Source organism: Hyperolius riggenbachi, chromosome 10, assembly GCF_040937935.1.
Source record: "Hyperolius riggenbachi isolate aHypRig1 chromosome 10, aHypRig1.pri, whole genome shotgun sequence".
In the NCBI taxonomy this organism is placed as follows: Eukaryota; Metazoa; Chordata; class Amphibia; order Anura; family Hyperoliidae; genus Hyperolius; species Hyperolius riggenbachi.
Window position 1 is genome coordinate 104,950,534 of NC_090655.1, and position 25,441 is coordinate 104,975,974.

The 25,441-nt window shown below is 45.1% G+C and overlaps 1 protein-coding gene across 1 annotated transcript in view; it reads right to left on the minus strand.

Annotated features, from left to right (window-relative positions):
* The window catches only part of PDZD7 (PDZ domain containing 7), a 159,432-nt gene that overhangs the window by 111,139 nt on the left and 22,852 nt on the right, over positions 1–25,441 (minus strand). The window contains exons 2-3 of the mRNA XM_068255441.1: positions 7,532–7,940; positions 2,958–3,098 (exon numbers count right to left, since the gene is read on the minus strand). Of these exons, the coding sequence (XP_068111542.1) occupies positions 2,958–3,098; positions 7,532–7,724 (334 nt within the window). The 5' untranslated portion in view covers positions 7,725–7,940. The remainder of the gene's footprint in view (positions 1–2,957; positions 3,099–7,531; positions 7,941–25,441) is intronic.

Consider the following 25,441-nt stretch of genomic DNA (forward strand, 5'->3'; position numbering starts at 1 on the left):
AACTTCAAGCAACAAAAACTAGGTATACATGACAAATGCCCCACATGCTGGGATGGATTCTATCAGATAGCTGACCTAAATACATGGCATGATAAGCTAACAACTTTAGCATTTCAAAGGGAAAAAAAACACAAAAAAAGCTGTTGGCACCAGCTCCTGCTAAGCAAAGTATCTGCAATGCAATTACTGATACTAATGATAAATCAACCTTCTTGACACCTAACACTAACCTCTACCCCAACACCAAATCTCCTTCCATGCCTACCCCTAAATCCCCCCACATAAACACATTCCTGACACCTATCCCTAATCTTCCCCATGGCAACACCTACTTTATTGCTGCATTAACAACTCTCCTCCATGTAAACCCTATCATGATGCCCAACTCCCCCCCCCCCCCCCCCCCCACCCCATAGAAACCCTCATCGTGATGCCTAACCCCAACCGGGGCAGTTTTTTGGCTAAATTGCACCCAGGGCGAGGGTGTAGAAATTGCACCCTCTGTGCACTCTCGAACTCTTACCAGGGCCGGATTTCTGGCAAGGCCACATAGGCCATGGCCTAGGGCACCAGAAGTTTAGGGGTGGCTCAGTGAGGGGCAGTAAAGCTATTCTGTGCAGCCATCCCTATCTACAATGACAGCTTTAACCTTTGAACTCTCTGTCCTGTATTTGTGATGGCCCTGCAAGACCTGTAAGCGCTATCCTGCAGGTACACATCAGCCTAACTCTCATGATGACACAATGGGTCCATCATTAATGAGATGGCAAACATACCATAAAAGTTCTTAAGGAAGACATAACTTATGTTAACTTAAGTAGAATTCTCATGGGGGCACGCAGAGATAACAACCATACAGACAGTATAGTTGGCCTTGGGCGGTAAAAAGTACAAATCCGGCCCTGACTCTTACTCTTTAGGTACAGTCACACAGCCACAGGTCACAAGTAGATCTGCTACTTACTAGTGACCAGCCGCTCATCCAGGAGGAAGAAGGGACCAGAAAAACACACAGGCGAAGAGAGCCCAGAAAGCCGACTCCTCCATTGGCGCCACGCACTGAAAGCCTGCAGTACTGCTACAGGACATCAGGTGTCATGATGATGACTTGACGTCTGACGCAGCAGCCTAGGAGGAGTCAAGTGAGGTGATTGGGCAGGTAATCTTCTTTCTACTTTTTTTTGGCTGGACTGCGTGTCACCAGCTCCCTAGCGGTTATGTCCATGTGCTTGCACCCCCCTTCTCCTACTTGCCGGTCTGCGCCCAGGGCGGTCGCCCTGCCCAAGCAACGGCCCTGACCCCAACATTCCTCCTAATGTTCTTATGTGATCCCTTCATGACACGGAGTTGAAACTTTCCATCTGACATGTCTGGACGAGGCACTGCTGTCCACCATACTGATGCTCACTGGCTGTATTAGTTAGATATTGATACCCATAAGAACTACCAGTGGTCAGCAGTTACTAAAATACATAAAGCAGCTCCCCTGGCACCAACAGTCATGGTCAAAAATCCCTGAAATGCCATTTTTTCTTGTCATCTTACCATTAACTGAAGCTCCTGACCTACATCTGCATGTGTCATGATCTGCATCTGCTGATAACTTTAACTCTCTGGATGAACTTCCTATGTCTCACCAGCAGATGTCAACAGTCCAAATCCAAATAAGCTTTATTGGCAGGACCGAATACATTTAGCATTGCCAAAGCAAAACAAAATATTAACATGGGGGGGGGGGGGGAGGGATTGTGTGAATAAGGGAAAGATATTGGTATACAGTCCATAGGAGTGTGGGGGATGTAATGGATGGTATGGGGGGGGGGGGGGTATAGGTATACAGTCCATAGGGGAGGGGAGTATGGGGTTATACAGTCCACGTAGTATCATGATCCTCTCAGTTGGTGGCAGGCAGTGATATATCGGGTTGCTATTTGCACAGTTTTTTCCTCTTCCCCCAGTAGGATATAGAGTTTCCTCTCCTCGTCTGTGGAGGTGAAATCTGGGATGTGGGCGGAGAGTCTCTGGAAGTGGGCGGTCCTCAACGGTGTATATTTGCTGCAGTGTAGCAGGAAGTGGGCCTCATCCTCCAGGACCTCCCTTCAGGGATTGTGCAGCCTGAACTGCTCTCTGCCCACCAGCAGAGGTCTCTACTTCAGGAACATTTCTGTTGCAGACTGCTAATGAAAGCAGATCTGGGATCACATGGACATTGTCATCTGACCTCCCAGCACTCCATATAATAAGTTTCCTGGTCCTGATCCCTGTGTTCTAGCCTTCCCTGCTTCGCTCTTGTTACCTGCCGTGTATGACTTTTTGCTATTCCTTGACTAATCTTTTGCCTAAGTGATTATATCACTGTATGATTCTCTGGTTTGACTTTGCTTGTACGACTACCTGTTGCCTGTCGATGTATGGTTAAGTTGCCTTGTGTGTATGTATATATATATATATATATATATATATATATATATATATATATATATATATATATATAGTATATAGTTTATGTGTTATATAATAACCAGGTTCCAGGGTTTAGTGTGCACATTAGTGATACTAGTGCTAGTGCTAGTATGGTTTCCTTTTGCAGTTGCATATTTTCTTATTTGATTGCCTGGTTTCCGTGCATGAAGTCAATGTACGTTTTGATGCTATTTGCTTAATTTATGTTACAATAAACCTTTGTTATTTTTTCCTTATTCCTGGTCTGAGTCTTGGTATATTTCCACATTAGTGACAAACCTGAATTTCTTGCAATTCCTATGCACTGTACGTGATGTTTTATGTTACCAGTGCAGAGGTATCGTAACAGCATGACTTTATGTATTAGGATATGCTGCCACATGATTGGTTAATTAGATAATAGCATGCATAATCAGATGTATAAGTGTCCCTAACAAAGGGATCAGTGGGTAAATGCACACAATGATTCACCTATATATCCAATTATCACTTACCAGCGCTGCTTCCTTCTTCCACCTTACTGACAAATATGCCAAGGCCATGCTCTGAGCCTCCTCGGATGCTGAATCCCAACCTTCCATCGGGAGTTTTGTCAACTGTGATGGCAAGGATTGAATCACTCTCATCACTGGTGGCTGAAAAACAAGTAAAACATGTAAGCAAGTACAGTATAGTGAGTAATGAAACATCTTCACACTAATATCTGCCATAGACTGGCACATCTAAACAACAGAGACAGAGGATGAGAGATCTCCTCTATGTGGGCAAGATCATCATACTGCTGACATTTCTTTGAATTCTGGAGAGGTCTGTGACTTTGGAGCACACACAGTGGGGTAAATGAATAAAAGGGAATGGGCTTATTACCAACCTGTGTGGAGAGGAAAGGTGGCCTGCCACTCTCTGAGGATCCTGCAGGGCTAATGTTACTGTAATATTATACACCTCATATCATATATAGCAGGAGAACACCCTTAGCTCTGGCACTAAGGTGTAAAGCTAATGTTCACACACTGCCTTTTCCCCTGACAATTGTCAGCAAGAAAGATCATTTGTGAAACTAGAGTAAGTACAGGCTTCCCTGATTGAAAAAGGAAATTAGGGCGTAAGCAGCGATATGGAAAAAGGGTGCTGCCATAGGATTTATTGCTAAAAGCTACGATTAACAGCAGTGCAAGGAAATTGAGCTCCTGACAATGAGGAGGACGCGATTAGCACCACTGCAGGGAAATTTGGGCAACTGGACACAATTAGCAACAATGATGGACGCCCGAAGCCACAATCAGCTGTAATTAAGTGAAAATTGGGCGCTCCATGTTACGGGAAGGATTAGCTGTAGAAAAAGTGACATTTGGATGCCCAAGGCTACCGATAAAATACCTAGCCCCAGGGCTACTCGCTATGCAAATTGCGGCTATAAATAGCATCAGCATCCAATGTTCACCTTTTTTTGCGGCTAAACGCAATTTTGCGCAAATTGTGGTTAAAGGGAACCTAAACTGAGAAGAATATACATTTTTCTTTTTAAAAAAGATACCAGTTGCCTGACTCTCCTGCTGTTCCTGTGCCTCTAATACTTTTAGCCACAGCCCCTGAACAAGCATGCAGATCAGGTGCTCTGACTGAAGTCAGACTGGATTAGCTGCATGTTTGTTTCAGGTGTGTAATCCAGCCACTCCTGCAGCAAAAGAGCTCAGCAGGACTGCCCCGCAACTGGTATTATTTAAAAGGAAACATCCATATCCCTCTCAATTTAGGTTCCCTTTAAGGGCTAGGCGCCACAGGTGTGAAAGGGAGTTAAGGGTTAGGCTTCAATAAGGGGGTGGTTAAGGATTAGGCATTGGTGGTGATGGTAGGGGAGAGTTAAAGGTTAGGCATCGGTAAAGGGAGCAAATTCCTTACAGCAAGACCTAATGCTAGGACTGATCAGTGGCAGAAGGTGACAAGGCCGCTAGAGAACACGTTGGCTTGACACCATCAAAGCTGACACAGGATTGAGCTTAAAGAAATTCTGTAGGGGTGGGGTGGGGTGGGGTGGGGGGGGGCGGGGAAAATGAGTTGAACTTACCTGGGGCTTCTAATGGTCCCCAGAAGACATCCTGTGCCCGGGCTGCCACTCACCGATTCACTTCTAGAATTTCAGACTTTAAAGTCTGAAAACCACTGCGCCTGCGTTGCCGCATCCTCGCTCCCGCTGATGTCACCAGGAGCGTACTGCGCAGGCCCATACCATGTTGGGCCTGCGCAGTACGATCCTGGTAACAGCGGGAGTGAGGACACTTTAAAGTCTGAAATTCCAGAAGTGAACCGGAGGCAGGGCCGGAGCATCGGTGAGTGGCTGCGCGGGCACAGGATGTCTGCGGGGGACCATTAGATGCCCCGGGTAAGTTCAACGCATTTTCCCCCGACCCCCCTACAGTATTCCTTTAAGGCAACTGGCAGAAATGGTACAAGATCAGACAGCATGGAGAGAGCTAACCCATAGAATCGCCAAGAGTCGGATACGACTGAATGGATAACATCATTATCATCAAAGGGAGCATTAAGGGTAAGGCATCAGTAGAAGGAGGGTTCTGTGTGAAAGTAGGGTTAGATTAGGTCATAACAAAATATTGGTAAAAATACCAATATTTTACTATCGCTATGAAGTAGTAGACTATGGGTCATTGTACTGATCTTCTTCTAGCGGCAATCCCCTACAACTTTTTTTCCAGGTGCCTTTTTTACATGGATGCACCCCCCAAACCACTGATGGTGCTGTTGCAATGCAAATAACCAGCTTCTGCCATTCTTCTACTGTAGTGAATGCAGGAGAGTACAGCTCAATGGTCTTCTCTCACCTCTCCATAGAACAGAACAGACTGCTAAGCTGTGGGTATGCACACAGATCAATCCAAGAACGTTACCTTTCTGATTGGCAATCGTGAGAATGTAGCATAGTAGTATAGATGAGCCTTTTTCTGCATGCATTTTTTTCCCATTAAAATTTCCATTCAAATACAAATATTAGCATGCGCTGGAATATTGCATGCACAACTTTGACCATTAATTTTAATGCAAAAAAAACACAGGGTTTCTGCCAAAAACTTGAAGAGTGAGGAAATAGTGGCCCGGCAGAATAGGAAAATTAAATTAATTTTTAGCACAATTTTGTGTTAAAAAAACAACAAAAAACTTTTATTATTACCAAATGTACAGTATATTAGACCATTACTTGACACATTTTGGTAAGTCCAGCAAAACTTTTATGAAAAGTAATTGAATCGCTTTTAGGTTTAGACATTAATGCGAGTTATTTTGATGGGACAGAAAACTTACATGGCTATACAAGCTGTACACTGACTAGTTCACATTGTACCACAGAGTCCTACTGCGTGCATGAAATAGAGGCGCTATTAAAAATGGGCGCAGGGTGAGTCTATAGAAGTTAAACCCTAAGTACCATCATGAATTGGGTGCCAACTGAAAATGAAAAAAATATTTGCAGTGGTAATGATGATAGTAAAACATTGGTAAAGGTTACAGATATTCTACTACAGCTGGGGTGCCCATTACATCGATCGCTATCTACCAGTAGATTGCGAACAACTGCAAGGTAGATTCCGACTGCAGAGCAGCACATAGCGTGACAGAACGTCTGCTATGACGCGGCCTGATGCTCGTCATTTAGGCATCGTCATGGCAGGGGTGGTGCCGGGCACAACACTTCCGCCCACACACACGCACATCTGTCTGCTCACCTGCCCTGCCTGCACACACACTCACCCAACCACCCACACGGCACGACCACTCACACGCTCCCTCGGCTACTGGCTCACTTGTTACTTTGCCATGAAGAAGGAGGAGCTGCGGCTGAAGGAGGTGAGACTGGGAGAAGCTGGAGACAGTGCAGCTGGAGGGAGGTAAGCGATCACTATACTGTGGGCACCTATACTTAGCTACCAATACTGGGGGCACCTATGCCTGTCAACTTACACTGGGGGCACCTGTACCTGGGGGCAGTTCGTGTCCATGAGTGGGGGGGGGGGGGGTTCAAAGGATTCTGCAGCTACTTGCTATACTTAGCATTTGAGATGTTGGTAGATCTTTTCACGAACTGAAAAAGTGTGGGCACCCCTGTGCTAAAGATAAACCTAACCCTACTCTCTCACAGAACCTTCCCCCCTCCAATGCCTAACCCTAAAACCCCACTTCCCGACACCTTCCCCCACCAACATCTCTACCCCTGACGTAATTAACGTAGAACCAAAAAACAATACATTTCAAAAACAAATTTCAAAATTATACCTTTCAAAAACAAAAAAAAACTGTGGTTGGACAGGCCTGCTATTTATCAGGCGCCAAATGTATGCTTTTGGTGTCCAATAGCCTTTATTTGCATTAGTGCCTATGGGGCTCTCAAATTGCCTATTAGCTGTCCAAATTTCCTGCAACCCCCATATCGCCTACATAATCCTTTTGGCCACAACCCCCATATCATCTAAATAATCCTTTTGGCCAACACAATACAGAAACATTGGGCATGATTCACTAAGCTGCGCGAGTTAAAATTCTCAGCGTACACTATGGGCTGTGTAGCGTGCGCTGCTAGCTTACACACATTTCCTTGTATTTAGTGACCACTCCTTTACTAACCGTCCTGAGTCTTGTCGCGTCCTGTAGCTCTTTAAGACATGGCAGTCACTTGACAGGCAGCCTATTGGGCCAATCAAAGTGCGGGAATCACATCCTAAATAGTTACAGGACGCGACAGGGGTCCGGACGGGAGCAAAGGAGCAGCCACCAAATACAAGGAAGCACGCGTAGGTTAGCAGTGCACGCTACACAGCCCATAGCGTGTACTGAGGATTCAAACGAAGTTGCGCTGCTTTAGCAGCACGCTTAGTGAATCAAGCCCATTGTTTTGTTTTTTTTTTACTTTTGTGTAAGAATGATATATTTCAGAGAACTTGAACCATATGGAAGAAGGTAGAAGCATGAACCAAAAATGGAGCAGCACTGCCTAATCTCCATATCCTATTTTATAATCCTCTTCATACACACAAACAATGAGGGTTTTGTTGGTTACCTTCTAATGGGGAGTTTATCAGAATGACCCTTCCCATTGGAGAAGTAGCTCTCATCCCTTTGGGGTGTCCATTCCCCGGTCTGTTCAGCCTCCGGAACAAATGCCGGGCTTTAAGTGAAGAGTCTCTCCTGGAGGTCCCAGGGTAATCATCTTGGGTCATCTCACTGTCATCCACTTCAATAGCATGTGCCATGGTGGCGGAGCGTGACAGCAAGTCATAGGGATCCTCAACCCTGATATATGGTCTTGATGGAGAAATGAAAGAGTGAAATGCAGAGCCCCTTCATGTCATCTCCCACCAGAAGATGAGGAACATACTGAAGGAGAACAGCATGTCTTCAGACTATTTCCAGACGTTCTGAGGATTCCATCTTGGTTTACGGAATTCAGCAGCTCACTCTTCTTCAAACTACAACAAAAAAAAAACATACAAGTTAGACTCTGCGTAGATGGTTTCTTTATTTTTATTTTTGTCTGTAACCTCATGTAAACTTTATATTGAGTCATTTTTGAGTTATTAGCATTTTGAGATTTTCAGCATTTGGGTTAAAAAAATAAATTGCAGTAGAAACTAATAGTAAACTAATAAAACATAGTGAACTTGATTTACTAAAGCTACTTACTCACTTTAGATTTGGCAACATGAAGAAGGAAACATGTCTGGTTCTGCTGATTGACTAATAGTAAGTGCATAGAACAATTACCATACTTCACTGTGAGAAGCAAAGTCCACCACAGCATGTTGTGCAAAAGACTATTGTCTCCGTAGCATGGATAACGTGGTACTTACTTTGCAGTGATGCTGGGTATTTCGATGCGGCATTGGCCTCTGGGTGTTGGAATGCGGCACACGGCCTGATGACCGTTTCACAATACTTAGCTTCCGCTAAAGCTGATGTGTGCCTAGAGCATGTTGACCATTGCTTGGATTGCGGTCACATCACCCCTGCATAGTGTTTAGGCTGGTAGCTTGAACGTTTACTGTGTGCCTACTGACCCCTACACACTTTAGATTTTGACTGAAACAATTATTCCTGATCATCTCAGCTGTAAATGTGTGTACAGGTGTCCCCCAATGTAGTGGACTTCCTCTTCAGTGATCTGGTGGGTCAAATTGATGTCTCCCAACCACTATCGCTCCTTCAGGCACTCCCACCTCTTAATTCACACCCCGTCCACCTCCAAAGAAAAAAACAGATTGCAAAGCTAGGAGACAAACAGCCAGTTCATACAAGAATCATTACTAAACTAACGTCTAAAACAATGACTAAAGATTGTTTTGGACAGTAAAGGTTGGAAATATGTACCTGGCTTAAGGCATCTCCAATACGGATAGCGGATATCATAAATACAGTGCAGATATCATAAATTATCCAACAAACCTGGACTGAATTTATTTATTTTACTAATTGTCTGCTCCCACACAAGTCTCCCTTACACATGATACATTATGCTGGGCATACACGGGTCGTTTGTTATTATCAATCGAGCCGCTGATGGCTCGATTGATAAAATCCGACATGTCGGATAAGCACCTGGATCGATTCCGTGCTCGATACCTGCGGGCGGAACAATGGGAGAAAACAAGTGAAAGATAAGAAGCGCCCGCGGGGACAAGCGGGAATCGATCCAGGCGCCTGCGGGGACGCCCCTGTATCGAGCCAGCGGCTCTATTCTGGTGCATAAACGAGCCGTGTATGCCCAGCATTGGATCTACCTTACACAAGAGTCTACTTATGTTTGATGTTGAGTAGTTTCTGCTCCTTGGAGTGTTCAAAAATTAATATCAGATGTACTGTTCTTCCAATCTTTATTGTATATTTATTATTTATTGTGTATTGCTTCTCTGCAATGCTGTGATCTGTACTTGTTGAGAAAAATGATCTCCATAAAACTTGAAAAAGAAATGTGTCTACTGTTAAGTGGTAGAAGATCAGAACCACCATTCAGGTTGTCAGACAAATAGGGGAGGTTGCTGAATGGTTTCTAAATACACAGTTGAGTCTTGTGTACATCCTACAGATAGATTTGTTTTTTTTTTCTTTTCATTAAAAGCACAGGTACTCCTGTATTTATTTTAAGAACCTCTGTTGTGTATACTACGAGCAACTGTAATCGAAAAACCACTCACATGCAGGAATTGTTAATTTATAAGAAAGGCTAATTTTAGGTAAATGGGCCCCAAGCCCCAATACTGTTACCCCATATATCCCAGATTAGGTGGCCTTTGTGTACTTTCCCTTATTAACAAGATAGCATTATTACGCGACCCTTTACTACCCTCCCTCCTCCACAAGATAGCAGTGCTAGGTGGCCCTTTGTGCCCCCATCCCCCAGAAAGCATAGCTCCCAACTGTCCCTCTTTAGGAACCCAATCCCTCTGTCCCTCTTTCCTCCTCATTTGTCCCTCTTTCAGGACGGATGTATAGATATATGTATTTTACTACTGAAAAATGTGTGGACTCTAAACTTTATTCCTATCATTTAAATTGATATATTTCTTATTTTCAAATGTTAATATAAAGGAAAATTAACCAGGATAGAAAGGACTCAGTGCCACCATTAGGGGGGGACAAACACTACAGTGACGGGCCCCAAGCTCCCAGGGGGCCCGGGCCCCCCCCTCTGACGTGTGGCACCTGTTGTATGTGTCCCTGGGTCCCGCTCTGGTCTCTCTCCCTGCTTCTCTGAGCCGTAGTTAGAGCAGGCTACAAGAAAATGGCTGCAGATGTCCACAAATGCAGACATCGGTAGCCATTTTTCTGTAGCTTTGCTCTAACTACACTGGACTGGAGCACTGGCCACCCGCAGCTACAACACCAGCGTTTATTTATGCCCCGACCTTCTGTCAGCAGCGGCAGCCAGCTTCAGGGCGATGCTACATGTGAGTGCAGCGTGCTAGGCACTCAAGTCTCTCCCCTCCGCCCCCTGAAGCTGGCCAGCCAATAGACAGGAGGGAAAAGCTCTGCTCCACGCATCTCCTCCTTTTACGCAGTGTTTACTGTGTGTAGCCACGCCCCTAACCCCACCCACTGCCCATCAAGCCTGGTGTCAGGCTGGACCATGCTGCTGACCCCTGGCCCCTGACTTTAGAAGCTGGCCAGTCTGTGCCCCCCTGCATCCCCCCTGACGGACAGCAGAGCAGGAGAAGAGAGAGCCAGCTCCAGCCAGAGGGACAGGATAGAATTCCAGGAGCACAGCAGACACGGCTGTCATGTGAGCAGAGAGCTGTGTGAGGAGCCCCCCTCTGATGACTGGGGAAGGTATTGCTATAAAGTGCCTGTGTGTGACTGCCCTGCTAGTCTCTGCTCCCATATGCCCCATCTCCCTGTCTCCCTCCCTCCTCTTGTATTCCTCCTTCCCATGCTTCAGCATGCCCCCCTGTCTGTTTCTCCCATTCACTCTGACTGTCCTCCATTTCCCAACAGCTCTCCTTCCTATCTACCTATTTCTTCCCCACTCTCCTTCTGTACCTCCTCTCTTCTGTGACACGCTCCCACTTTCCTGATCTGTCTGTTATCTTCTACTGTCCCGCCAATCTACCTGCCTTCTTTCTGCTAGGTTTTTTTTCACTTATCTTTGTCTCATTATTGTTATGTATTTATATAGCGTTGACTGTTTCCGCAGTGCTGTATAGTATATTGTCTTGTTCCTTAAAGGGAAGGTCTGTGCTGGAAATAAACAAACTGCACTTACCTGGGGCTTTTTTCACCTCGCTAGGTCGGCTTCCGGGTCGGCTTCTGTGCGCTCCACGGCGGGGGGTCACGTGGTGTAGGGACGTCATCGGGTCTCTACTGCGCAGGCGTAGAACTACTGCGCCTGCACAGTAGAGACCAGATGATGTCACTTACACCACGTGACACCCGCCGTGGAGCGCACAGAAGCCGACCTGGCGAGGTTGGCTTCTTCACCGCTGGACACAGGGAGACGCAGGAGCTGCGGGGAGGGCACCGATCGATTGCCAGGAGCTGAAAGAAGCCCCAGGTAAGTGCAGTTTGTTTTTTTATTACCGATAAGATGCAGATAGTGCCCTGGCTGTGATTTGAACCGGGGACCCAGCACTGTAAGGCAAGAGCGCTATTGCCTTATAGCCCTAAGATTATAATGCATTCTTATTTAGTATTTATATATTTTGCAGCGCTGTACAGACTATATTTTCACCCGCACCCGCCCACCTCGCTCGCCCGTCCAGCTCCCTGGTCCCAGCTGTCAGTTACTGCACATATGCGCAGTAACAACAATCCTGGGATACAGGGACAAAACTGCTGGACGCAGCGACACTTAGCTTTTATTAGGTAGGATGTATTTATATAGCACTGACATCTTCTTCAGCACTTTACAGAGTACATAGTCATGTCACTGACTGTTTTTGACCATTCCAGGTACCAGAGCTCTGTGTGCCACAGGTCTTCTCCACCTTCAGTGCCGCTCACTGAACTTCCTGATTAGCGGAAGTACATTGAGCAGCATTGAAGGCGGAGAGGACCTGTGGCACGCAGCGCTCTGGTATCAGGAACATGGAAATCAGGTGAGTCATTCGCCGCCCACTGCCACTGCTAACCTATACTGGGGCAGCTATACTACCAATACTTCGTCAACTATACTAGGGCAACTATTCTACCTATACTGGGGGCAACTAGACTACCTATACTGGGGCAACTATACTAACTACTTACACTGGCGGCAACTTTACTAGCTAACTATACATGGGCAACTATTCTAAGCTACCTATACAGGGGGCAACAATATTGGCTAGCTATACTGGGGTTAACTATACCTGGATACCCTCTACAGGGGGAACCTATACCTTGCTACCTACCTACCTACCTATACTGAGGGTGAAAATTTGGGGTGTTGTGCGATCATCCATCATTCCAAATCGGGGCGGGGGGGGGGGGGGGCTGGGGGCAGTTCAGCGGGGGGCCCAGGTCTGATGATGTGTGAGGGGCCCCAAAATTTCTGATGGCGGCCCTGAAAGGACTAGTGTGGTTTGAATTATATAACAACATTTTTCTTATTAAAATCTTTAGGCTCGGTGCACACATAACATAGCGTGAAAGGCTGCGTTTCATGTCATGTTTTATGTTAGTGCTGTGTGCGTTTTTGCTGCGTTTGCATTCGCGTTTTTTTTTTACTGCTGATGTGTTTAAGCATTTTTCTTGCGTTTTAATGCATTTGCGGTTCATATATACCAAGATGCATATGCGTTTTGTATACGTTTTTCCTGCATTTTTTCTTTTGCGTTTTATGCAAATCATTAGGAAGACAACAGGAAGCAGAAATACATCATAAAACAGTTGTGGAAAAGCGGCCCATAGACATGGAAAAAACAGCATGGAAAACGGCCCATAAACTTCCATTAGCGGCAAAAATGCAGGGTTTTCCACAACGCTAGCGTTTCTGCTATGTGTGCACCTAGCCTTATGGTATGCATGACTAGGGGTGTGCTGGGAGCCTGATTAGAGTATGGCAGGAGCGTGGTTAGGGGTGTGGCAGGGGCATGGCTTAAAGGGAAGCTCCGCGCTGCCCAAAAAAAAAAAACTGCACTTACCTGGGGCTTCTTCCAGCTCCTGGCAGTCGATCGGTGCCCTTGCCGCAGCTCCTCTCACTCCCGGTGCCCAGCGGTAAAGAAGCCGACCTCGCCAGGTCGGCTTCCTGTGCGCTCCACGGCGCAGGTCACGTGGGGTACGTGACGCCATTGGGTCTCTACTGCGCAGGCGCAGTAGTTCTGCACCTGAGCAGTAGAGACCCGATGACATCACGTACCCCACATGACCCGCGCCGTGGAGCGCACAGAAAGCCGACCCAGAAGCGGCTTCTTCACCGCTGGACAACGGGAGTGAGAGGAGCTGCGGCGAAGGCACTGATCGACTGCCAGGAGCTGGAAGAAGCCCCGGGTAAGTGCAGTTTATTTTTTGGGGGCAGCGCGGATCTTCCCTTTAAGTGTCCCTCTTTCTTATCTCAAAAAGTTGGGAGGTATGCAGATAGCAGTATTAGATGGTTTTAGCCTCTCTGCGACTGGCTAACCTAGGAATGGCGGCCGCTGAGTGGCTCTCTCGTTCTTTAATCACGCCATATGGCATGATCTCACAAGGAGTGAAATTTGCAGGGAACGAGCGCTCGCTCCCTGCAGTAAACACAGGGGACTGCCGCGATCAGCCTGCCAGCCGTGATCAGAGCTGGCACGCTGCTATTTACATGATAAATTATAAAAACCGTGTACAGAGCTGAGATCTAGCGCAGCGCTGTACAGAGGACAGCCTTGTCACTTAACTGTCCCTCCAAACGGCTCACAATCTAACCCCTATCATAGGCATATTCCTATGTATGTGAAGTGTAGGGTTTGTGACGTAGTCTAGGGCTAATTGGGGAGGGGGGGGGGGGGGGGTGTTTAATAAAATAATAGTTTTTCTTTAAATCATTTGTAATTGATAATAATAATAATAAAAATTGCAGAAGCAAATACCCCCAAAAGAAAGTTCTATTTGTGAGAAGAAAAGAAGGTAAAATTCATTTGGGTGCTAAGTTGTATGATTGAGCAATAAACCGTTAAAGTTGTGAAGGGCTGAATTGTAAAAAAAAATGCTCAAGTGGTTAATTACCTGTCCACACCCCCCCCCCCCCCCCTTTCCCCTTCTGCTAGCAGTACCATCTCATATTATGTGGCTTTAGTTACCCCCAGTACTAATCAGAAAAGTGTCAGACCCGGTACACACGGATGGGCTATGCCTGTGGCAGTCAAGGAAAAACATTTTCAACCAGGGGATTTTTCTTTACATCAACAAGAGCAGATCACCGGAAATGATCGTTCAGGCCCACCAATAGAGGGGAAAATGATAAGCAAATTGATCTGACCAAAATAATTTGGATTAACAGAATGATTGTTAGAATGATCGTTCATTGTCGATCCGCACTATTAACGGTACCCGATCTGATTGATCGTAGGATCATTCAAGATATTGTACAGTTAATGGACCCCTTCAGTCTTCATAAATACACAGTCAACAAAGCTGGTCATGCAGAGGTTATCACAAATATTACTAGGGATGACTTAGAATTTAGCTTCCCTTTAACACAACCGCTCCCCATTCACACCTTTGACCTAGTACCATTAATGAGTAACACAACTCTGGGGAGAAAATATGTCTAATTGGGCAGAAATCTTATATTTTTCACTTTGGGTGCACTCAGTTTTGTTGCTAGCAGTTTAGACATGAATTCAGGTATTCATCTATGGGGTAAAGAAACCCCTATAGATGTGACCTGAGGGCATGGTCCAGGTACGTGGGTATGAGTTTGTCATCTGGTGGTCCACCAAGGAACAGATTTAACTCCTTTTTTGAGTATTTGGATATGAACGACAGAAATATGCTGTTTATGGGTGAATGAGGAGGTGATCAGGTCTATTTCTTAGACCACTCAATAGAGGTACACAATGGTGTGTTCATTTCAAAGGGACATAGGAAGAGCACGGCCACAAACTCTTGTTCTGCATAGTAATAGTTTCCACCCCCCACATGTGAAAACTGTATAAATATAGCCAATTTTAAGGTTAAAAAGAAATCATAGTCAGGATGGAACAAGACTTTGAATCTCAGGCTGGAGAAATGAAGAATAGATTCCTACAGAGAGGTTATGCTAAAGGATACCAAAGCCAAAACGGGGATGGGGGAGAGCTTGGGGTGGAGCAGGCATGTATGGGGAGCTGTCCTGATGGCCATCGCTCCCCCTGTTCTTCTCTGTCTCCCTCCTTACATGCCTAAAGCTGCTCTGGCAGCCTCTTCTGGGTCGCTGGAGTTGGGCACCAGTACGCAAACGGTAACCCGGCAGGGCACGTCCCTCAGTGTGCAGCCGCGGCCGGGAGCGCTATGCGCATGACGTAATGATGATGTCATGCCCAGAGCGCTCCCGGCCACAGTCTGAGGGACAAGCGCAGCCGGGTTAGCTCCTACGTACTGATGCCCGACTCCAGTGACCCAGAAGAGGCTTTAGGAGGGGGACATAGTAGAACAGGGAGAGGTGGCCATCAGGACAGCTCCCCACATATGCCTACTCCCCCCATTTCTCTAAACCTTTTCGGTTCTGGTATCCTTTAACCAGGAACTTGATGCAGCCCTAGATAGAGTGAGAACATTAGATAGGCAAGGACTTTTGTAGAAGGAATGTAGGCAAAATGCTAGTTTTGTTATGACTTTTGACTACTCCCCAATGGCCAGCAAGATTAGGGAAATTGTTGGTAGAAATTGGCACATTTTTGAACAGGATACTGGGTGTTTGGCCAAAAAAAGTCCATCAACTACCAATGTTGGTCTACAGAAGGGGCCTTACATTTTGGTTGCTTATTACTAGAAGTGAATTCATTAAACCACAACCGAAGTCATGGCTTGGTAATCATACAGTACAAGGATGCAGTCCATGTGAATACTGTCCCAAATGTGCTCATGTCTTAAGGACAAAGAATGTAAAATTTAGTGCAATGGATTTCCAAATTAGGGATTTTGTCACCTGTAGGACCGAGTTTATCGTCTATGCTCTCCTGTGTCCCCGTTTGTTCTTCTACATAGGGGAAAACTACTTGCCCAATGAGGGAGAGACTAGTTGAATGCATAAGGAAAAGGTGGTATACCAAGATTAGTGGAACACTTTATAGATGCATTCCAGTAACCATTCCCACTTAAAGATGGTGGGGTTAATGTTGGTTGCAGTCCCCAGGAGGGGAGGCACAGACTCATCTCAGAAAGAGTCTGCCTGGATTTTTGGGACTAATGCAATGGGCCCACTGGGCCTAAATGACTGTAATGATTTAAATGCTTTCTCCCTTGGCCTTCCTTTGGTAATGGGTACCCCTCTCTCCTTCCTTCCATTCTAAAACTCTAGGTTGACCTTTTGTTTAGAACACTACTTCTCTGTTTCTCTGTTAGTGTGTTTAAATTTTGTCCGCATACTTGCTCTACCTGAATAACTTACTATGCATTCTGATTATCCACCTGCCTCATTGTTGGGTGCTCTGGTGTTTTAGATTGGTCCACGGGCACTGGTTGCTCTACTGGGGCGATCTCCAGGTTGGTGGAGGCGTAAGCAGCCATTGGCTGTTCCCCTAAAGCTGTGCTCACGTAGAGATGCACGAAGAGGGGACAGCGAACTGAGCCCAAAATTGGGTCAGGTGGAGGATAGAGGTGTGTGCCAAGAGGGTTTTAATGTGCATGCCTCCTCCTTGGCATTGGAGCCTTATCCCTGTCACGGAGCAGAGGGGTCTGTGATGTAGCATTTCATGCGAAACAAATTGTTGACCGGGGGTCTCTGTGAGAGAAGCCACCAGGATGGGTGATGTACTTTTACATGTGCAAAGGTGCAATGCTGTCTTATGTTTTCACTGAATATTGCTATTAATTGGATGTCGTCTGTAGCTGTGAGTTTGTACTTTGTGTCTAAGGGCCTGAGCCCACTGATGCAGTTGTGTCCGCTTTTCAGTTACACATCAATGTTACAGATGCTGAGATGTCCTTAGAGTTTAGACATTAATGGCTCTGTGTTAAGTAATTTGGTGGAGCATCAAATTCACACTTATACAGATGCACACTGACTACTTTACATTGTATCACATTTTCATATCTTCAGTCTTGTCCCATGTCACAGAAGCAAACTACTAGTTTTGTTGTTCGAATTCTGGTTGTTGCTATATTCATCCTGAAAATGACTTTGAATTCAGAAACAGTCGACCCGAAAAACACCTGAGCAATGGGCGCGGATATTCACTGTTAAATGGCAATGCCCCCATACATGCTATAATCACCAAAATTGCTGGTTATGTTATAGAGGAACTATAAGGAGAGGGCATTTTTATTTTACATATAAAAAAAAAAAAGAAAAAAAAAAGGAAAAGTAAGTGTGTATTATGAGAAGTAGAAGAGATAGAGTAAGAATATTATGTTCTCTTTTTTGCTTGCCAGTGTGGTGTAGAAAAAAAATGCCTCATGTAGCATGAGATGAATCATGTTTACTACTAGTATGCAGAGCTAGAGGGTTTTGTTTTTTGTTGTTGTTGAAGACACGCCCCTTTTCTTCTTAGATAACCAGGTTTATCCAGATTGCTTAGGGCAGGGGTTCTCAAACTGGGTGCCGCGGCACCCTGGTGCGCCTCGGGCACCTTTCAGGGGTGCCTCGGCATGCATCACCATCCTTTATGTAATACCATCAGATAATGCAACCGCGCATTGATATACAATGTGGCGGAATTACCTGCTAGTTAACCTTTAGTCCCTGCAACCATAGTTGAAGTTGAACATGAGAGGAATCATGGTGTCTAATAAGCATCATTAGCTACTTGGAGTGGGTCATCGCCTGATAAGGGTCATAACGGCATTTCGGTAGTTGTTTTTGCCGAGGGGTGCCTTAAAAAAAGTTTCAAAGCCATCAAGGGTGCCTTCACCCAAAAATGTTTGGTAACCACTGGCTTAGGGCCCTGTTTTACACTGAAAATGGCTGCAAAATCCTTAGTTTTTTTTGCCATGATTCCTTTCGAGATTCTTGCTCAGGGAGGGATTCTCGTTCTCTGAATAAGAATCGCAAATTCAGTTACTGCAATTTTCAGTGTGAAACTGACTGGTTTTCACACTGTGTTATTTTCTGTTATTTCTCTGCTCTCCACTAGGCTGCTATGCTGATCACATTTTCTATAGTATTAGATTATGGTACTGATATTTAAAGGACAACTGAAACTAGAGGAATATGGTGCTATATTTATTTCCTTTTAAAGGAGTCATCAAGCAACTCCTGCTACCCAAAGTACTACTTATCCGAAGCTTCCTTCAGCCATAGACCCTGAACAAGCAAATTTAGATCAGGTTTTTCGGGCATTATTGTCAAATCTGACAAGATTAGCTGCCTGCTCGTTTCTGGAGTTATTCAGACACTGCAGCCAAATACTACTACTGCAGAATTGCCAGGCAACTGGTATTGTTAAAATAGAAATAAATAGGGCAGTGATCTGCAAACTTGGCTCTTCAGCTGTTAAGGAACTACATGTTCCACAAGGCATTGCAGGAGTCTGACAGCCACAGTCATGATTCATAAAGTCAAATGCATTGTGGGACTTGTAGTTCCTTAACAGCTGGAGAGCCAAGTTTGCAGAACACTGAAATAGGGCAACCTCCATATTCTTCCCATTTTTTATTCAAAATATTTAGTTGCACTACTCTGACACATACAAAGATAAAAAAACACTCCTTCAAGCCTATGAGCATTTCAGTGCATGCTTTTCACACTTCTCTTTTCATAACTACAATAATACAATACAATACAATAACATTTGTAAAGCGCTTTTCTCCCATAGGACTCAAAGCGCATAGCTGTGTCTCAGATTAATACAGGGTTTCAGGCTGGGTTGTGTTACAGAGGAGATAGTCAGATGCTCATGAATGCCAGACTGAAAAGGTAGGTTTTCAGTTTAGACTTAAATGCTTCCAGGGATGGGGCTGTCCTGATTGGGTGTGGAAGGGAGTTCCAAAGTGTAGGGGCAGCATGACAAAAGGCTCTGTCTCCAAAGGTTTTGAGGTGGACTCTGGGGGTGACCAAGGTGTTACGTCCTTTTGATCTAAGATTGTGGGGGGTGTGATGTAGTTGCAACAAGTCCTTCAGGTATCCAGGGCCCAGATTGTGCAAGGATTTGAATGTCAGTAAGCCAATCTTAAACAGAATTCTCCATTTTATCGGTAGCCAGTGGAGTGAGCTCAGGGTTGGTGTTATGTGGCAATGGCGGGGTTGGCTCGTTAACAGCCTTGCGGCGGCATTCTGTACTAATTGCAGGCGGCGTAAGTCTTTCTTATGCAGGCCTGTGTAGAGGACGTTGCAGTAGTCTAACCTTGATGTGACGAAGGCATGAACTAGGGTTGGAAGATCCTCTGAAGGAATTAGGTGTTTAATCCTTGCAATATTCCTTAGGTGAAAGAAGGAATGTTTCACAACAGCTGAGATTTGATTCCTGAAGCTTAATTTCCCATCAATCAGTACTCCCAGGCTGCGCACACAGTCTGAGTTGTTCAGGTCTGAGCTCCCTATCCTTAGCGGTGTTGGTTGAGACTGGAGCTGCTTTGCTGTTGAGCCCTGGCCCTCGATAACAAGAACCTCAGTTTTGTCAGCATTAAGTTTTAGCCAATTATTATTCATCCACTCCTGAAGCTCAGCTAAGCATGCGTTTATTTGTGGAGTAGGGTCTGTGACATCAGGTTTGAATGACAAATATAGCTGGGTGTCATCAGCATAGCAATGATATGTCAGGCCATGTTTTTGTATGATTTCTCCAAGTGGCAGCATGTATATGGTGAACAGTAAAGGGGATAATATTGCGCCCTGAGGTACACCGTATTTTAGTGGTACAGGGTTGGAGAGGAAGGGCCCTAAGGCTACCCTTTGTGTTCTGCCAGCCAGGAAGGAGTTGAACCACCGGAGAACAATGCCATCTATGCCACAGTACTCTTGTAGCCTGTTGAGTAAGATTTCATGATCGACTGTGTCAAAAGCCGCTGAGAGGTCGAGCAAAATCAGGATGGAACATTGACCCTTGTCTCTTGCAATGAGCAGATCATTGCAAATCTGGGTGAGGGCTGTTTCACAGCTGTGATATTTCCTGAAACCAGATTGAAGAGGGTCAAGGATGTTGTTTCTGGAGAGCTGGCTTCAAGTTGGAGGTAGACAGCCTTTTCAATAACTTTTCCCAGAAAGGGGAGGTTTGAGACAGGTCTGTAGCTGTTTAGAGCATCTGGGTCTAAGGATGGTTTCTTGAGTAGAGGCCTGACGATTGCTTCTTTCAGAGTAGAGGGAAACCACCCTTCTTGTAAGGAGCCGTTGACTATTTTGTGGAATGCCGGTGTAAATAGTTCAGGGCATTTCAACATGAACTTAGTGGGGCCAGGGTCCAGATCGCAGGTAGTCTGGCGAAGGTTTGAGAGGATATCCAAGATGTCTTTTTCAGTGATTACCTTAAAATCAGACCATGGTGGTAGGCTATTTTTGCACCTGTTATATGGCTCTGCATGGGTTTCTGGGGCTGTGAATTGAATGGCAGATCGTATGGAGGAGACTTTGTCTGAGAAGAAGTGGGCAAATTTCTCGCACAGTTCCTGTGAAGGTCTGATGCTGGATTTCCTGCAAGATGGATTGCAGAGACTGTCAACCGTGCGGAAGAGTTGGGCAGGTCTGTTGGCTGCATTTGAAATTTCGTGAGACAGGAATAAGGACTTCTTTTTGTTAATCATCGTTTGATATTTTTTCAGGTGAGCAATTAGGGAAAGTTTTTCATCAGGAGACTGATGTTTGCGCCACCTTCGTTCCAGTCTGCGTCCCTGTTTCTTTAGTTCCTTTATAGAGTTGTCAAACCAGCGAGCGTGATGTAATGGTGCGGAACGTTTAATCTTTAAGGGAGCTATGGCGTCAAAAGCGGCTGAGACATCGTGGTTATATTTAAGGACCATGGATTCAAGGCCTAAGTTGTGATCTGTCAGTCCACCTAGATTGAGGCTCTTCTGAAGGTGTTGGGGTGTCAAACCTTTCAAGGAACGATATTTTATTAGTTCTTTCACTTGGTGTTTTGTAGCCGGTGCTGTAAAGGAGAAGTGGACAGTGTGGTGGTCTGACCAAACTACTGGATCAATTTCCACATTGGATATTAGGAGTTCTATATGGAAAATGAGGTCCAAAGTGTGTCCTTTTTTGTGGGTAGGGAGGTTGACGGCTTGAGAGAAGCCCAGTTCATTCATGGAGAGAAGTAGCTTAGTTCCAAATTGGGAAGAGTGTGTATCGACCCGTGCGTTAAAGTCTCCAAGAATTATCCACCTAGGGTGTTTCAGTGTTATGCAAGATACAAGTTCTGCTATTTCCTTGAGAAAAGCTGAGCCAGCGTCAGGGGGTCGGTAGACAAGCAGTATGTTTATTTTTTTTCCAGCTGAGAGCTGGGCTGCTAGACATTCAAAAGAGTGGGTGGGGGCTACAGCAAGGGGTTTAATATTCAAACTGGATTTGAAGCACAGAGCTAATGCTCCGCCCTTGCGGTTTTGCCTTTCACAGTGTAAAACTGAGTAATTGTCTGGTACCACAGCTGCGAGAGTGGGTCCTGAGTTCTGATCCAACCATGTCTCTGTAATTAAAGCTAGATCTGAAGCCTCTATTAGATCATGAATAACTGCTGTTTTGTTGTTTATGGACCTGGCATTGCAGAGTACTGCTTTAATGTTGTTTCCCTTAACTTTGAGGTCTGTGTTCCTAGCTCCTGGCTGGGGGTTGTAATCAGGAGTGTGGCAGCTGTCTCTGTTATCTGGGTCCTTTACTGATGCAGCTGATTTATAGATATGTGATGATTGCTTTGGCTTTGATTTATGGGTGCCTGCACCTCCTCCCCTCTTCCCCCGCCTTGTTTTCTTGAGAATCCCAAAGGATTTTAGAGGGGTAATCAAAGCAGAATCTATTTGTAAGAGTTTGTTGGGAACAGAGGTTGCAATATAGCATCTCAGCTGAGTATTTAAGGGCTGGTTCAGACGGACGCTTGCGGAGCGTTTACCGCAAGCGTTCGGACCGTCGCGGTAAACGCTCCCATTCAATTGAATGGGAGCGTTTACACCAAGCTTTTGCGCGCTTTTACCCGAACGCGGCGTTCGGGTCCCGATTTTCGCGAGCGTTCGGGCTGCCCCTGGAAGCAACATGTAGCTTCCAGGGAGCGGCCAACCGCGACGGCTAATGTTCCCCTACGGGAAAAAAAAACCGCAACCGCATCACGACGCGACCGAAGGCTACTGAAAGCCTGACCGCGCAGCCGCCGCAACGCCCCCAGACGCGATGCTACGCAGACGTCCGTCTGAGCCAGCCCTTAATGGTGGCATTTGGACGGCTGATAGACACCCTGCTTTCAATCAAAGGGAAGGGGTCTTATGCAAGCTGTACTTCTCAGAAAAAAAAGGAGATGCTGCAGATTAAAACAAATTAAGACAGTTCCTTGTTTCAATTTAAAAAGTTTGGAATAAATGTAGAAATAGGATAGTCATAACATAGAAAGCTCACAAGGTGTTTTTTGCCATTTCCGTTACTTACAGAAGATTCAGGAGCTGAGGGTTGAAGAAAGTTGAAGAATTTCAAAGTTTGAGGTCAGCTCCTAGCAGGCTAGGCATTTTCAGTCCAAGTCCAATTTTAATCCAGTTTAAATCTCAGCCATCCAAAGTGATCCAAAAATTTCTGTATAACTAGGGTTATACAGGTGGCAGCCATTAGCAATTCCTCCTTTGCTGGACACCATCTACTCCACCAGTTTGCCAGATTATGTCCCGGCAATATTAAAGGAAGGGAGGGGTTTCTCCAATAAATGTAAAATATTTATTTCTGAAATCTTGTATTTTTAATTTGGGTCCACTTTAAGGCCCAATTTCTCAGCACTCTTGCCTCCTACACACTACAAATTTTGAGGGTAGGAAGGGGTCCCCCGAACTACCTCTATGCCAAATTCTGCAGTTGTCCTGTCTTTCTGGTTCCTAAGATAAGGTATATCAAACCTATCTTGTGAACCAGTGGAAGCTGCAATTTGGCACAGAATGTAGTTTGGCGGGGAGGGAGTCCCCTCCCTACCCACAAAATTTGAAGTATGTAGGAGGCCCTGTATGAGTGCTGAGATATTGGGCCTTAACCATTTTAGCCCGCGGGTATTTTTCACCTTATGGAGAGGAATTTTCACATTTCAGCGCTCTTCCCTTTCATTCCACAATAACTTTATCACTACTTATCACAATGAAATAATCTATACCTTGTTTTTTTCTGCCACCAATTAGGCTTTCTTTGGGTGGTACATTATGCTAAGAATTATTTTATTCTAAATGCATAATGGGAATAATAAGAAAAAAATGGAAAAAATTAATCATTTCTCAGTTTTCAGCCATAATAATTTTAAAATAATACAGGCTACCGTAATTAAAATCCAATAATTTTATTTGGCTATTTGTCCCATTTATTGCAACGTTTAAATTATATTCCTAGTATAAATGTATGGGGACAATATTTTACTTGGAAATAAAGGTGGATTTTTTCAGTTTTACATCCATCACTAATTTTTAGCCCATAATTTAACCACTTAAGCTCTCAGTCGTTTTCACTTTATGCATCCGAGCAATGTTCACCTCCCATTCATTAGCCTATAACTTTATCACTACTTATCACAATGAACTGATCTATATGTTGTTTTTTCCGCCACCAATTAGGCTTTCTTTGGGGGGTACATACCTTACTGTAAATGCATTTTAACAGTAAGAATAAGAAAAAAAATGAAAAAATTCATTATTTGTCAGTTTTCGGCGATTATAGTTTTAAAATAAAACATGCCTCCATAATTAAAACCCACGTATTGTAATTGCCCATTTGTCACGGTTATTTCACCGTTTAAATTATGTCCCTATCACAATGTATTGCGACAATATTTTATTTGGAAATAAAAGAGCATTTTTTAAGTTTTGCATTCATCACTATTTACAAGCTTATAAAAAAAATTACAGAGAAATATTTCATCCTTATATAGATATTTAAAAAGTTTAGACCCTTAGGTAAATATTTATGTGGTTTTTTTTTTGTTTATAGTAATGTTTTTTTTTTTTTTTTTTAATTAAACATTTTATGTGGGCATTTTTGGGAGGGTGGGATATAAAAGTGTTTTATTTGGGGAAATATTTGTGTATTGTAATGTTTTTTTACTTTTACTTGTAGTTTTACTTTTTGGCCACAAGATGGCAATCTTGAGTTCGTTTACATGACGTCACTCTAAGCATACAATGTACGCTTAGAGGGACATAGCTTCAGAAAAAGCGAAGCTTCCGAGAGAAGCTGTTGCTCTTTCAGCGGGGGAGAGGAATCAGTGATCGGGCTCCAAAGCCCGATATATTGATTCCGTGGCTACCGAATCTGCGGCCGGGAGTGCGCGTGCATGCGCGCGATCGGCCGCAGGAGCGCGCCTGTCCTCCTTGACGTTTTTATACGTCAAGGAGGACAAAGTGCTTAACCACCTGGGCGGTATGGACGAGCTCAGCTCGTCCATCACCGCCGGAGGCTGCCGCTCAGGCCCTGCTGGGCCGATTTGCGCCAAATAAAGAGCAGCACACGCAGCCGGCACTTTGCCAGCCGCGTGTGCTGCCCGATCGCCGCCGCTCTGCGGCGATTCGCCGCGAGCAGCGGCGAAAGAGGGTCCCCCCAGCCGCCTGAGCCCTGCGCAGCCGGAACAAAAAGTTCCGGCCAGCGCTAAGGGCTGGATCGGAGGCGTCTGACGTCAGGACGTCGGCTGACGTCCATGACGTCACTCCGCTCGTCGCTATGGCGACGGTGTAAGCAAAACAAGGAAGGCCGCTCATTGCGGCCTTCCTTGTTTATTCTGGGCGCCGGAGGCGATCGGAAGAACGCCTCCGGAGCGCCCTCTAGTGGGCTTTCATGCAGCCAACTTTCAGTTGGCTGCATGAAATAGTTTTTTTTAATTTAAAAAAAACCCTCCCGCAGCCTCCCTGGCGATCTTATCAGAACGCCAGGGTGGTTAATAATAATATGCCATCTTGACATACATATAATAATTTTTTTATTCCCTAAAGTCAGTAGGTGTAATTTTACTATTTGGCCACAAGATGTCCCCGCTGAGTACTTCCTATTTGCGTACAATAAGTACGCTATAGGAAGTAATGTGTTGCTAACTAATTGTTACTAGGGATGTAATTCATTGTAACTATTGTGACTTTTGTCCCCTGCAGCCAATCCCCCCTGTTACCGACAACATCGCGATCAGCCCCCCAAGCTGCAGGGACGGGAATATCTCATCCCTGCGGCTGTAGCAGTTGCAGATGTGAAGCTCACGTCCCAGCGGCAGAAATGGTTAAATAGCAGCAGCATCTATTATGCAAATCA